This window comes from Lagopus muta, chromosome 6 (genome assembly GCF_023343835.1).
Source record: "Lagopus muta isolate bLagMut1 chromosome 6, bLagMut1 primary, whole genome shotgun sequence".
NCBI classification, from domain to species: domain Eukaryota; kingdom Metazoa; phylum Chordata; class Aves; order Galliformes; family Phasianidae; genus Lagopus; species Lagopus muta.
In genome coordinates, this window is record NC_064438.1 from 22,457,879 (window position 1) to 22,473,798 (window position 15,920).

Below are 15,920 nucleotides of genomic sequence, written 5' to 3' on the forward strand. Positions count from 1 at the left end.
ATGATTTATAATAATAAATACTTATCAAAATTTTTTGTTTCATTAACTGCTGATACGCTTTATGTTGGCTTCTTATAATAGATTTACATGATTAAATTAAACCTTAGAAATAGCTTACTGTAGGTGATACTTTAATTTCAGTTTAACATTCACTTCAAGTTTTTGTGGTGTAAATGTAAGCAGAGCCATTTACCACTTAGAACTTTAACTTCAGTCCACAGGGGCTTTATAATTTAACTGCTCCTGCTGGTAGCTGATTTGACTCTAAGCTTGCTTTGCTCCTCATTGAGTTCTGAGTATGGCTTGTATTCTTTTATTATTATTATTTTATTCTACAAGTTAAAAAAAAAAAATAATATAATATAAAGCTATCTTAGAGATCTGTAGAAGATGGCTTGCTGTTAAAACATGGAATTCTGACCTTGCTTTCAAAGAAAACAGGTCAGGTCATGCTTCATAATGTCAAAAAAGCATGGAAAGGCCTGAGAGATGTACTACCGTTCTTTTCCATTTCCATCCTGCATGCCATCTTACTAGTCCTACGTGGAATTCTCGTGTCTCTTTCAAACCTATAAAACAGAAGCTCTCCTACAAAATACCATAGAAAATTTTCAGCACTTTAAATTAATTTTTACCTTTGATTTTTTCCTACCTGGAAGTAAGTCTCAGTGCGTATCTCTTGGATTGAATGAACTTGGAAGTTATTGGGAAATCTTTTCTCTAAACTTGAAATGGAATTGAAACAGCAGAAAAAGCTGAATGGAAGGAAAAAAAAATTAAGGTGAAGGAATGATTACACAGAAGAATAATTTGGGAGAATGTGGGTGTGGATGGCATCTCAGAGAAAATTTGGTAGATTTACAAATCTGAGAATTGGAAATAAAGGTAATTTTGAAAATTGAATATAAATGGCATAAGGATAAAAAGGTGGGAGAAATGCTTGTGAACACTTCGGATGTTTCTCTTGATTAAACTTTAGACTTTTCTGGTTCAGTCATTTAATGATAGTTTACCAAGTAGAAAATGAGTTGAGATGATTTTGCATTTTTTTTTACTGGATGCAGTGTTTTTAGATGAGAGATGGCACTTTTTAGGCAATTTCATACTTGCATTCATATTACTTGTCAAAATGGTTTTGGTAGTTTTAACACAGAAGAAACATCATTTTAAAAATTAAGTTTTTGAGCTCAAGCTAGATTTTCAAGCGTGTGAGTATAATAGTGCCACATGGGCTTGCTTGAAATCTCTCCTCTTTCTTTTTAAGAGTTTATTGTTTTCTTTGGCAGATGCAGTGGACAGGTGTGGAGAGAAACTGTGTTTGTCTGAATTTTGGCCTTAATTTTAAACGGGCATTTCAGGGGCCACGAAAGGAAGATAGATTGTGTGTCTAGAAACTGTTCATAACAGTCTTTGCCATGCTTAATTTGTGATACAACTGACCTTAGGCCGAAGTACTTAGCAATAGTAAAATATTTTGTTCAAATGGCTATGGTTGTTTAGTTATAGGATAGTATTTATGATAAGATAATGTAAAAGAGAAATCATAAAATTGGGGAAAAAATGGAGGTGAAATTATAATTGAGTAAAAACTCTTTGGTGGTGATAAATGAGGTTGCCAATGGAAAATTCCATGGTTTACCATGGAATTTAAAAAAAATATATTTTCAGGTCTGAAATGACAGAACTGATAAATATTTTTGCTATAGAAAACAGTGTTATATATGTATGAATATGTGTGTGTGTATGCGTGTGTATATATAAGTATGGGTGTGTGTGTATATGTACGTATATATGTACTCCTATATAAAGTTACGTTTCTTCTGGTCATTTACAAACCAGAATTGCACATTGTTTATGTGATTTGTTCTTCAACTCAGTGGAAAGTTAGAATTGCTTTTCTTTTCTGACTTGTCAGAAAGTAATAACGTTTTTGACCATCTACTGAATGTTAATGATAACACATTTAGCTTAATAGCAATCAAATACATTGTTATGTATCAGAATTATAATTTCAGATTTCTTTAAATTCTTTCCACAGAATATAATCCAAGAACAATACAATGTTAATTCTCTCTATGTTCAACTCCATAAGGATCTTCACTAAGGAGTTGCAGTGAGACAAACGCTGAGAAACATTTTCCTTCAGTACAATGTGGTGAAGTGGAGGAACTGAAATTATCCACTTCTGTACAGGCTAAGGACTTAAAATGTGTGTTGCTTTGTGAACAGAAGCAGTTCTGGAGTGAAGTGAGCATCTGAAAATGCGGCCATGGACTGGTTCCTGGCGTTGGATTATGCTCATCCTCTTTGCTTGGGGAACTTTACTCTTCTATATTGGTGGACACCTGGTACGAGACAGTGAGCACCCAGATCATTCTAGTCGCGAATTGTCCAAGATACTTGCTAAACTTGAACGTTTAAAGCAACAAAATGAAGACTTAAGGCGGATGGCAGAATCTCTCAGGTAGGATCTAAAGATAAAATTATTAAAAAAAAAAAATCAGATTTAAATTTTGTTTTAAGCTTCAAATTTAGCATATTTAAAAACGTGGAAGTATTTGAGTCAGTGCTTTAATAGAAAATGTACCAAAACATTTAAAGAAGTTAAATAATATTGTGCATGTTGTTTTGCTTTAATTTAAAGTTATTTGTCTGAGTGCTGCTGCCACTATAACAGAGTTCTGTACGTGACTGACTCCTCACTGTTGACTTCAAAGAGCTGCAATTGTTGTGATGTTTGAACCAATTAGAAAAGGTAGTGACTTATGTACATTTGTGTGAAGTGACTGAAAGCTTTCATTTTAAAATGGTGAAAATTTGTACACCTTGTTGAAGGTATGTGTCAACTTGTTGAAGATGAACTGCTTATCACTAATTTTTTTCTTTACTTTGCTGCTAAACCAGTAATGATACTTGTAGAATTGTGTGATCATTTCTCTTTTCCTTATTATTTGTTGCATTATGAATTGGAACTATTACAGTTCAAAATGTTTTCTTTCATCTTTTCAGACAGAGTGTTCTTGATATAGGTATCTCTTCTTATATCTCTGCGTTGTTTTCCCAAAAACTTGTAAAAGGAAGAAGTTATTAGGGTAGATGTGATGCCACACTCAGATTGCATCTAGATTGCATGAGCATCGCTGCACACAACCTTAAAAGCTTTACTTAATTGTGGGGACAAGTGTGGAGGAAAAACTCAGTACAAAATTTTAGGGAATGGGAGAGTGGTATTTAAAACATGTATAAGTGACTCAGTGATCTCAATTCATTTACTTTTCCATCACAATCACATTCAGGCACCAAAGCATATGCAGAAGTGCTCTTGATAGCTGGCAATAAATTCAGGGCCTTCAGCAATTAATTCAAGCTTGTCAGCAAACATTCTGTCTTTGAAATGTTTTTTTCTTCCTGGATGAGCAGGATATCTGGAGCCTAAAAACAGAGTCTTAACATGCCACAAGCTTTGAGGAGGTACGCTGTACTTTGCTGGGGTTGATAATGTAAGATCCATTGCAAGGTCCAAGTGCTAATTAGAAAATAATTCAACAGCAGTGTTTTTTTGTAAATAAGTTCCTGACTTATTTTCAAAATGTAAATATGTGTATGTAACATGTAGAGTAAACATATAGTTTACTCTGATTTGTATCAATAAAACAATTTGTTTATTTCTAGTCTAGGCATGTTAGAGTAGAACATTCCTTCTCGGTACTTCAGATAATTGCTGCAAATTTCTGGACTTAGACTGGATGATCAACTAGAATCATAACTGGAATCAAATCAGTACTTATATGAATATGTTACTGAGATATTTCTGAGACCTTTTGTCCTTGTGATTTTATGTAACTATAGAAGAATTTGAAATTCCTGCACTAGAAAATCTAAAATGACTTTAAAGGCCTATTTGATTAGCAGCACACTTACATGTACCTGGGACTGGAAGATACAGTTTTTTGAAGGAAGTGATCTGACATTGGTGAAGCAGTAGACTTTGAGGGAAGTGACGTAAGACAGTATAAAGGCTTTCCATTATTTTTGTTGAACAAAGTCCACAATGTTTTTGTAGAAAACTCATAAATATGTTTGAAAGATGTTTACTGTTCAACCCGCATCATTTATTAATCATAAGTGTGATAAAGGATTTCAGCATCTCATTTGTATGTTGACCAGATAGAGCAAGTGATGGTAAAAATAACTGTTGGCTTTAAAATAGCCTGTTCACAGTTTTAGAGTGACGTGGCTACTTAACAGGAGGCAGTAGCCAACAGTCAGTGGTTTGAGTTTGTATCCTGCAAGAGATTAGTGCTGCTGTAAACATATATCAAAGAAACAAAATCTCCTCAACTTCAGAAAATAAATTAGAGGATTGCTGTTGCTCTAGATGTGGAATATATTGCGTCATGAAACAGGGTTAAGTATACTCACAAATTTAAACATGTTTCAATATTAATTCCAACTTTAGGTCATTGGGAATTTAAACATAACAGGAGTGCCTAGCTGGAAAATTGCAGTAATAAACATCTGATTAACTTCACTAGTAAACATATTTTGACAATTAGATAAAATTTGTGGGTGGAGAGGATGCCTCAAGTTAACTTATCTCAGTGGGCAAAGAAGCTTTGTGAATGGCAGAAAACTACTATAGTATTCAGCTCTGCCATTAATATCAGATAGCTTGGCAAGGAGGAAAGGAACAGCAAGAGGATATGATTACAAGAACTGTGTAGCTAGAAGTCATCGAACCGATTTCTGAAATTAGAGAAAACTGGTATCTGATCTTTAATTGCTTGGAATCCTTAGTTATATAGTAAAATATGTTTAAAACCAGTACGTTTTGATTGCCCAGTATATCTCATCAAAATGGGTTCCTGTGGCCTCTTTTACTTCATCTTCACTTGATAAAAAAGCTCAATCATATGGGATGGTTGAAACTAAGTCAGACTGTGCCTAGTTACATTTAATTGTCCACAAAGCCAAGTATATGGCAACAAGAAGTGATCTTTCCAATGCTGTATTGCTACCAATTAATGTATCAGCCTCCCATCCCCAGAACCAAGAAAAAAGACTCTATGAGCAGCTTAAGCATATGCTTAACCAAGCACATGAAAGCTGTTAATTGTCATATCCATGACAAAGCTTTGTTTGGCCCTTTTTTGCTTTATGATACTTAAAACACAAAAACGTGTTTAACCCTTGGTTGGTTTTCTTCTCTGTAGGGTGTGTGGAATGGGTGGGGAGTATAATTAGGGTTTAGGGCAGTGAGAAGTCTTTGTTTTGTTGTTGTTTTTTTTTTTCTAAAATATTTGTGTTTGATTTCACATCATGTTCTCACCATTTTTATGTCTGTATTTTATTGCACATATTGTTTGGGAATGGTTCATATTTTTATAACATTTTTTTGTGAGTTTATGTGAGATACTTTAAAAAAAAAAAAAGTACCTTGACCATGCAATGGTGTGACTTGGAACTGTCTTATATTTTTGAAAATTGCCTGAATTTAAAGTTTTCCTTTATGAATGTAGTGCACTTTGGTATTGCACTTTTGATGACTTCAGGTATCATTTCCTTTTTACAGAGAATTAGGAAAGCCTTAAGTGAGAAATGACTAGCTTTTTCTTTTGTCACTATGATCCCATGTGAAAACTTTTCTTGTTGGCTATAAATAGGCACAGATCTATACTAGTATTGCCAAAGAGAAATGAAATTAAAGGTGTTTTGTATTGCCCGAGCTTTAGAAATCATGTGCGTGATTATCGTTGTATAAAGAGTTTTGGAGAATTACCACAATCCTTACATATTTATAAACAATATTGGTATGAGCAAATCTGGGCTTATTTTAGAAGTAGCCTACATTTCATCTGTATAAAATAGAAATAACATGAAATTCTTTTATACATTTTACTGTTCTATTTCCAGTAGAATTGAAAGAGCTTTTTCAAGAACACGTTATAGATGTCATAGGTCTTGCAACAAGAAGAGAAATCTTCAGTACAATTTTTGTTATTACTTGTGCAAAACATGCTAGAATGTAGAATAAATCACAGTATTGCATAATTTTTCATTGTTAGCCTGCATTGCAATTTTGCCTGAAGTTTGAATTTACTAGTACATTTACAGTATGATTGCTGAAAGCTGTCATTGTTGTATATAAATGACATAAGGCCTTCAGGAGGAGGGGAGCTTAAAGTGGTTACTTTTACAATTTCTGATTTTTGTGAATGGAAGCTGGAAAAGGTGTTTGTATGCCATCATCTGTACCCTAGACTTCATTTAAAAGTGTATTAATGGTTCAGAGTACTCATGTACTCCTTTATAAGCTGCTGAGAAGATGTTCGCAGTTCTGTCTTTTGTTGTTAGTGGCACCCTTTCCTGGCATATTTGCATGACATTATAGGAACCATCATTTTCAGAATTCTCTTCAGGAAAACAGATAATCTTGTTAAATGTGGTCATATTATGTTCGTTTTACTAATATGTCACAGTTCATTTATATTTAACAATATGTATTTATTCCCTAAAGTATACTAAACATTACATAATGTAGAACCTGCAATTGTTTTAATAAATACAATAACCTATTTCTTATTTGAATAGGACCAAGTGTTACAAAGTGGAGCAGGAGTGAAAAAGGGCAAAATGTAATCAAACAAATAAAACTAAGAACCAGTTATTCTAGATATTAGATATAGCTTCGGAGCAAAGAGATAGTACTTTCATTTTGGAAGAGCACTATGAGTGCTTTAATGCAGTTGGAGCTGAGGGTGGACAGAATCCAACCCCGGTATCAATTGATTATATGCAAATTTAATTATTAGAATACTTCTCTCCATTTTTCTGAGCAGTTTTTGGATGCCGAAAGCCTGCAGAACCTAATAAGGGCTGAAAGGGAATTGGATGCAAAAATATTTTTGATGCAATTTAAAATATTATTTTAAAATATTATTTAAAAATATTATTTTCTATTAGATGCATTTAAATGATGCAAATTCGAGGCTGAGATGATCTCACAGGGCTAAGGCGTGAAGAGGAAAATCATTCAGGTATATGCTGTGAATTTCTGCTCTTTATTGTTTGTTTTTTTTTTCAGTAATGAATTAAGGAAAGGGGCACATCTTCAGTGGGTGTAAATCAGCACTGCTGATTTAAATTGGCTAGGAATTCTCACTGGAGGTAACCTTTAGTATTTCCTTTCAGTTTTATTTACTAGGGCGGTTTTATCTTAGAAGTGTGAAGTAACAAATTCCTTCTGTTTGTTTGTACTCACTAATAATCAATAAAGAAAAGACAATCCTAATGTAGATTAAGTTATTTGTGAACCTTCCAGCACTATACATAGAGCTCAGAAAGGGAAAATGAAAGAATGAGAAAATATTTGTATGGGAATTGTTAAGTCATGGCCTGAGCCTCTGATGGAGCACCTGGTGATGAGGCATCGCCAGCCCTGGGAGCACAAGTGCAAACAATTCAGCTTCCTTACCTCATTTTAGGACTGGCAGCTGACACAGAAGGATCTCTACTTGGAGATTCTCTCGTGAGGGAGCTTCCAGTAAGCTGTGATCCTCAGAAAGGGGTAAACTACTCTTTCTTTATGACCAAATCGTGATCGCTGACTTTCTGAAGTGATCTGAAACTGATTAAAAGCAACTGTATCCGCTGCTGCCTATCCTTACAGTATTTGTGTGAGCTTTTGACATCTAACAGTTTTCCTTTTGCTGACTAATTATTGTAAACTTTTAAATACATTGATTGGAAATTGGACAATGTTAGCATGTATTTACAATTTCTGGTTAAAATTTGTTTATAATATTTTAACAATTTGGCAGTTAATTGAATGTTGCTCCGTTACATTTTTTAGTTCTTTCTGCTTTTGGAGATTCAGGTTACAGATGGTTAATTTACCATCCATCTATATTACAAGAATTTAAAAAATGGCCTCAGTGATATGTCTGGTGGGGGTTAGGCTTAATTCTTTTTTTTTCTTAGAGTGCAGCTGGATTTATTAAACAAGTTACGAAGCAGAAACTGCTTTTCTGTATAACCTAATCTTTGTGATGTTTAAAGTTCTACAGTAATATATTTATGAGTTCATTATGTAAAAGAGTGATATTTATGTTAAACTGGTAAGAAACAGCATGTGGATATAACAACTTGTAAGTACTGAGGCAAATGCTTAAAATAAAACTACTGTTTGATGTATTATCATGGCTGACTGTGTGAATGGGTTATAAATCTATTTATTTTGTATTTATAACTTAATTTACAATGTTATAGCAATAAATGAAGGTTATGTGCTAGATGCTTACTGACATTTTCATGATAGTTGACATGAATGATCATCATTCAGATAAACTTGTTTTAAATTCACTTCTTAAATTTTAAGGAGCAAGTCAGTTGTCAGGGCTCACTTTGATATGGAAACCTACATATAACTTTTCTCAATGAGAAATCTTATCTGTAAGTATGTGTTATTCATAGGGTTGTCTGCATCTGAAGCTATCTGAATAAATACTGTGAAAGTAGTTCAAGATTGCAAACACTTTTCCCTCAAATATTACCTTATCTTCAACTCAAGGATGTACTTGTAGAAGGCATTAACAAGAAAGCCGTGCTAATTACTGAGGAGAAACTTTTCCTTAATTCTAAGATAGGAGGAGGACAGTAGTTCCCAGTCTAACAAAGTAACAGATTAAGGAAAAAAGTTATCTTCGTTATCCTAAAGTGGTGTAATTTTTAAAAATCCAAAGTAGTAGTTTAGGATAATCCCTTCCTACTTCCATCCTTGCTCTTTTTATCTTGCATGTAAACATTTTCCTTGCACTGTGTCAGAGCAAGTTGAGTTTTAAATGGCATGTGCTCCTCTTTTTAAAGTCTTGGCTGTATCAGATGATAACAGTTATTGTGCTTCATTCATATTATCCATCCTTCTGTAGGATTTAATTGCTACCTTAGCAGACTGAATTTATGTTTGGAGGGTTTGTAGGCTGTCTGAAGATTTCCATCGATAACACGTTTATATCACATACCTTACTTCACAAGTTCTACTCTTATGGAATGTGACTTGTACAAAATAAGCTGCTCTATTTTTCCTTGAAAACTTACAGTAATTCTGTGGTGAGTTCTCCTGTCACAGTCTAAACTGTGATACCAAACAGATGGATTACAAGCACGTTTCAATCTTGTGGTTATAAAACCTGCTGTAGGAGCTGAAATTCATTTCGGTGTAGTTTTTTTTAATGTTGGTTTGCACATGGTAATGCCATGTGTTGGTACAGTATTGTACTATGCATTTGTCAGAGAATCAAACTCACGAATATGTGGTCTTTGCTTATTTATACAGGAGGAGGATGTTTTGTGAGTACATTTAAGCTTAGAATATTTTCTATGGTTTTGTTACGTTCGCTCTCTCAGCATGCAACAAAACAAATGAGCAGTTATTGATCACTCCTTTCTATTTACCATGGTGGAATGAATGGCAAGAATTCTAATAGGCAGACAAAATATCTCACGCTAATTTAATTATCCCTAAATTGCTTCTAATATGGAGTTTTAAGACTAGAATTTTTTACTAAATTTCAATCATGCCACATAACCTTCTACCTTTTTCTTCCCTCAGGTGAAATTAAAAAAGGAGGGTCGGGTCTTAATGTAGTGCTTTATGTAATACACTTTTCTCAAATGCATATTGAGTATTTACGCCTTTCAAATGTTTAGTTGCAAATGGACTCTATCATCTCCTAAATTTATGTTACTATTTCATTATCCAGATCTGAGAGACATTGAGGTTAATGACAGCCTTCTGAAGATTCTACTGAGATGTAATTTCAGTTCTAGGGTGATGATAAATCCTTCTAGCCTCCATTTTCTCTGTGCAAGAGGCATCATTGGTCTGGCAGAAGATCTTTCATTGTCTTGAAACTATGTATGTATGTGTGGAGAGAGTATCTCATTATGATCACACACTGTTTGGTGATAATGAGGAATCATCTTTGTGTTCTCCAAGGTTGTATTCTTTATTATTTTAGGGATTTTCATTCTTCTTTTCCTATTCAGGGTCATCTTTTACAAAAGTTTTGTAAAAAATGGAGTAATTTTTAATGCTCAGATCCACCAGAGGTTTCATTTCTGCGTAGTTAAAAAGGGTTTTTATTTTCCCTCAATTTTTAATTCATGAAGCACATAGACGATATCATCTAACTTCTATTCTTCAACAGTTTCAGTTTGTTAATTTGTTGATTCAATTTGAGATGATAAGCAAACCTCTGTAATACTCTAAGGGCTGATAGGCTGACTCACAGGTTTCAGGATCTGTATTTCCATATTTCTCTTGCGCTTACACACCAGAGATTTCACAAATGGATGTTGCGTTTGCTAGTGTTGCTTTAGGTCACCAGTCACTGAGCTAAGTGCAGTCATGAAAAATTTTCAAAATAGTGCATTTAAGAAGCTAGGATCTTGTGCTGAATCTTTAAAAAAACAAAAAACAAACACATTGAAATCATATATGTAGGACAATTAATTCAAAAGTGGAATTGCTATGGGGGAGTCCTGGCTCTCTAGAAATACGTAGCCAGCATTCAAGAGCTGAATGTACTTTTCCTAAAAAATAAAATGTAGTCAGAACTTGAATCTTCTAAAGGCACATCCCTGAATTAGCCTTTGCTTGTGTGCCTGTCAGTCCAATAAATGGCTTTGGTTATTCCTATCAGAAAAGGAGTTAAGCTGCTGCAAATACTGATTTCCTAAGAAGGACCTTGGATTGATATTGTATCTGAAGGAAAGTCTTGTAAACAGCATAGTGTAATGCAAGGTTGAATCTATGTGCTGCAGCTATGCTATGCATTGTTCTATTTCATGTCTTTGAGGTTTCAATATCTTTATGTTTATATATTTGATTTTTTTCTAGTTAAAAAGAAAAATAAAAGCCAAGAACAGTAAACTAACATGAAACAAAAGTCAGAGAAGAGATGAATTATCACACAAAATTTAGTACATGTAACTTGTTTATAAATCATATTTCTTTATTTTGTATGTCCTAGGATACCAGATGGACCCATTGATCAGGGACCAGCTGCAGGAAAAGTACATGCTTTAGAGGAGCAACTTTTAAAGGCCAAAGAGCAGATAGAAAACTATAAGAAGCAGACAGGAGATGGTTAGTAGATAAGTTCTCTTTTACTTCTGAAATTTTTTTTTGGTATTCCATGTCACAAATGTTTTCGTTTTCTAACAATTGCTGATGTGTTTTTTTTCTTTTTTTTCCTCTCTGATTTTAATAGGAGGCCTTGGAAAAGACCATGAAATACTAAGAAGAAGGATTGAAAATGGGGCTAAAGAACTTTGGTTTTTCCTCCAGAGTGAATTAAAGAAGTTAAAAAATTTAGAAGGAAATGAACTGCAGAGGCGCATAGATGAATTTCTGTCTGATTTGGGGCATCAGGAAAGGTATTTTTATTAGCTGCTTTTGCATTTATAGTGGAAGGACTATGGATTGATTTAAATAAAATACTGATGTACTGTTTAAAAATTTATTTGGATAAGTTTCTGATATTTGGGCTAAAATAGCATGTCTGATGCATGAGAACAAAATTATAATTTAGTGGGGGGTGTAAATTATATATTCAGTTTATGTTACTACAGCTTACAGTGTGGCTCTTTAGCTTCAGTTTTTAATTGAAAGACCTGGGCCTCAGGTGCCAAATGTTGCTTTTCACTTGCATCTATGCATGTGCATGTATGCTGTTTCGGTTTAACCCCAGCAGGCAGGTATCTCAGCACCGTACAGCCCCTTGCTCATTCTGCCAAGGTGGAATGTAGAGAATTGGAAAGATAAAAGTGTAAGAACTTGTAGGATAAAAGTTTTCTAGGTAAAGCAAAAGCTGTGAGTGCAAGCAAGTGAAGCAAGGAATTAATTCACTACTTCCTCCCTGATGTTCAGACACTTGCAGGAAAATCAGGTGTGGCACATGCAGCAGTTTGTTGGAAAGACAAACCTCATCACTCTGAACATCCCACCTCCTTCTTCACCCCAGCTTTTATTGCTGACTCCATATGATATGGAATGTCTTTGAGTCTGAGTCAGAAGTCCTAGTTGTGTCCCCTCCCAGCTCCTTGTGTATCCCCAGCTTTCCCATTGGCAGGGTAGCACAAGAAGTAGAAAAGTCCATAACTCTGTGTAAGCACTACTCTGTAACAACTGAAACCTCTGTATGTTACCACTGCTATTTTCATCAGAAATCCAAATCACGGTGTCATAAATTACATTGCTCATTCGATCATTACGTAATTGTAATTAATTTAAAATTGTGTAAGATCATTATTTCAGGATTAGTTATCGTTCTGAGGTCATTTTTCCCCCCACCTTAAAAGCTTAATGGAGAATATATTAGAAATTACCTTTATTAAAGTTTTCATTATTATGTTGTTGATATTCTGGCCTCCATATTGTTGAAATACTATTTGTAGTATACTAAAATTTGCTATGAGTTTTGTTCATCCTCAACAAAATTAATTCATAAGTGTTACAAATTCAGTGAAACCTCTGTAAACCTATTATATTTAAAATGTTATCTTCCCAACAGGATTACAGTGGCAATTTCTGTCTTGTTAGTAAACAGTCAGAAGAAAATTTTGGAGTTAATTAAATATACTACCTTAAGCAAGTATCTCTCCCCAAAAAGCTGAGAAACCTGCATGTTTGAACATCAGTAGTAAAGCATGAGCCTTTGAAAATATTACTGTAGTAGAAGGAAAACCTGGTAAGAAACTTTTGGAAGTCATGTAAAATAATATTTAAAACCAATAGTTTAAAAATAATGCTTTTGGTTATTAGTCTGGGCAAAGACTTCAGTTGATTTAATTTTGTAATTTAATCTTTCAAACACTAAAATGTCACAGATTGATGGTGCTTAAAGTGAGAAGGGACCATTCAATTATCTGGAGTTATTATCTATATAAAATAGATCATTACGTTTCATCCAATTATTTCTCTGCTGAGTGCAATAATGTATGTTTGAAGTAAAAGAAGTGCTTGGTTAAAGCATAATTTTCTGAAAGATCTCAGGTCTTCAGTTAAACAGTCAACAAACAAATAAGCTACTAATTCCTTAGGCAGTTTGTTTCAGTAGTTAACTCAGAAATATTTATTTTCTTCCAGAGTTATTTTCTTTTTGACTTCTTAGACTTCAAGCCATTGACTCTGACATACCTTTTAAACTGTGTGCCAAAACTGGAGCAAATAGTATAATGTCAGACTTACTGAGATCTGTCATAGAGACCAAATAACTTCTGTACATGCTACTGCTGTGTTTATATACCTTAGCTGACTTTAGGCTGTGACGACAGTTGAATCTTGAATGTGTGTTCTGATGGCAGAATACTTTTATGTCCCTCCATTACAGTTAGAAAGATTGACGTGGTGGAAACACAATAGAGGAGCATAACAGCAAAGGGACTAGCACTGATGAAATGGTGTTAAAAGAGAAAGGAAAGATGCTCACCCATCTCTGAAGATCTGGGCTTGCAGGAAAGACACCACAAGGGAGGGATGGATCTTCAACCACGAATCCTTCCCTAGTGGCAGTCAGCCCTTAAATGGGGTCTAAGAGGGGTGCAGCCAGGCTCCACCCCTTCTGGTCATGCAGGAATTGCCTTCATCTGTGCTCCTAGAGCTGACTGGGTTGTTTCCCCAGTGCTCAATCAGTGAGTGGTTCAGGCTACGACTTGACAGTTACCATACACCCTGCCTCCCAGCATGAGTTGTTTTCTTAGTCCTTTCTTTCTAACACCAATGACTGCTAGTTCGTTAAACCAATGTGCAAGTTACCTGTATTTTTGTCTGACAGCCTTATCTTCATTTCTGTCTTTACTTAAGGATGTGAAGAAGCACATACTTCTTACGCTAAATATTGAAAATGTGCATTGTAGACCTCTGAAATTTATTAGATGAATCCTCCTATGGAATCACAGAATGGTTTGGGTTGGAAGGGATCTTTAAGATCACCTGGTTCCAGCCCCCTGCTATGGGTAGGGACACCTTCCTCTGACCAGGTTGCTCAAAGCACATCCAGCCTGGTCTTTAATGCTTCCAGGGAGGGGGCATCCGCAACCTGACTGGGCAACCTGTTCCACTGTCTCACCATCCTCACAGTAAAGAATTTCTTCTGATATCTAGTCTAAATCTACTCTGTTCCTGTTCCCTTCATCCTGTCACTACATGTGCTTATAAAAAGTTCCTCCCCAGCTTTTCTGTAGGCCCCCTTCAGGTATTGGAAGTCTGCTATAAAGCTCTTCTCCAAGCTGAAGAACCCAAGCTCTCTCAACCTGTCCTCATAGGGGAGGTGCTTCAGCCCTCTGATCATCTTCGTGGCCCTTCTCTGGACCTGCTCCAACTACTCCATGTCCTTCTCTTCTTGGGGTCTCCAGAACTGGACACAGTACTCCAGATGGGGTCTCTTGAGAGCAGAGTAGAAGGGCAGAATCACCTCCCTCAACCTGTTGGTTACTCTTGTCTTGATGCAACTGATTATATGATTGGCTTTCTGGGCTGTAAGTGCATGTTGCGAGCTCGTGTTGGATCTCCCATCAGCAGCACTCCCAAATCCTTCTCCAGCAGTCTGCTCTCAAGCCATTACTTGCCCATTCAGTATCTGTGCTTGAGATGTTGCACTTGGCCTTAGTGAGCTTAGTGAGATTACATAGGCCTGCCTCTCAAGCCTGTCCAGGTCCTTCTAGATAGCATCCTTCCCTATAGCATGCCAGGTGCATTACTCAACTTGAAAGTCCAAAAGCATTGTAGTACTGGAAGAAGTTTGTAAGATACAATCAGTAACGATTGTGCTTCTTCTAAAAAAAATGAAATTTATTGTAGAAGCAGTCTTAAATTATTTTTCAAAAGCAAAATGTCATGATGCCTGTTGAGTCTTAGAAGCAAATCTGTGCAGGCATTTTATATGGTGAGGTCTTGAAAGAAGACTGAAGTTTTTAGGCAAAAATTGAAAACCGATAAATTAGTGACTAGTTTTGTTTTTTAAGAAAGTGTGGAGTGATATTTCAAAATATGAAAACAAAAAGAAACAACGTAAGAGAAGACATTAAAAAATGTTTGGCTGTATTCAGCCTGTGTACTCTGTATTTGCAATGTTGACTTCGGGTACTGTAAAGATCTTGTGTTGCAGGATGCTCTTTTTTGTTGCCTCTAGTCCATAGTACGTTTGTTCTTTCACCTTTAAGGTCTGCTTCTTTCATTGTCATGTCAGTCTTTCTCAGTAAGCTACAAGATGACTCCTAGCCTTCCCATGTGCAGCCTTTGGCCTGTGAGGCACTGCTGTCTCTGGGATTTTCTTTTCCCTCAGGATATGCAGTAGCCACCTAGACTGTTCTTCCCTACACACAGTCTGACCTCTTCCCTGAAAATAAGCATAACTTTAGAATGAGCCAATTAAATGCTGTCATTCACTCTGAGAATCACAGGATTTTGGGTGTTTTGGTTGTTGACATGTTTTTCTCTTTTGGAAGTATGTGTGCACTTGTTGATTTGTTTTGGAATTTAAGAAGTTGCTGAGTGTCCTTTTGTTGACTGAAGTAATGAAGAATGGTTGCCTATGTATCTTAACTAAATGAAATTTCTTATGTTAAGTTGGCATTATATGTACACACAGACTTGAACATTTCTAATCTAAATTATAGTATGAGAAAAATATTATTGTTAATTTTAAGTACTTACAGCAGTATCTAATTTCTTTGTTATGGGGGAAGCTGACGTATGGGTAAGAAATGTTGAAGTGACAAGATAGCTGTTGAAGCAAAGTAGCTATTTTCCTTATGAACAAGATCTTGTGTAATATGTAAGACTTGTTTCTGTAGAGATGATAGACTTCAAGACAGTTTATGTGAGTTAAGCTAAGTAGTATTGGAGTTCCTTGCTG

At 35.3% G+C, this 15,920-nt stretch overlaps 1 protein-coding gene across 1 annotated transcript in view; it reads left to right on the forward strand.

The window, feature by feature from the left end:
• FUT8 (fucosyltransferase 8) overlaps nt 1-15,920 on the forward strand; it is an 83,838-nt gene that overhangs the window by 43,722 nt on the left and 24,196 nt on the right. Inside the window, exons 3-5 of the mRNA XM_048947928.1 lie at nt 2,039-2,464; nt 11,034-11,149; nt 11,274-11,439. Coding sequence (XP_048803885.1) covers nt 2,262-2,464; nt 11,034-11,149; nt 11,274-11,439 — 485 coding nt within the window. The 5' untranslated portion in view covers nt 2,039-2,261. The remainder of the gene's footprint in view (nt 1-2,038; nt 2,465-11,033; nt 11,150-11,273; nt 11,440-15,920) is intronic.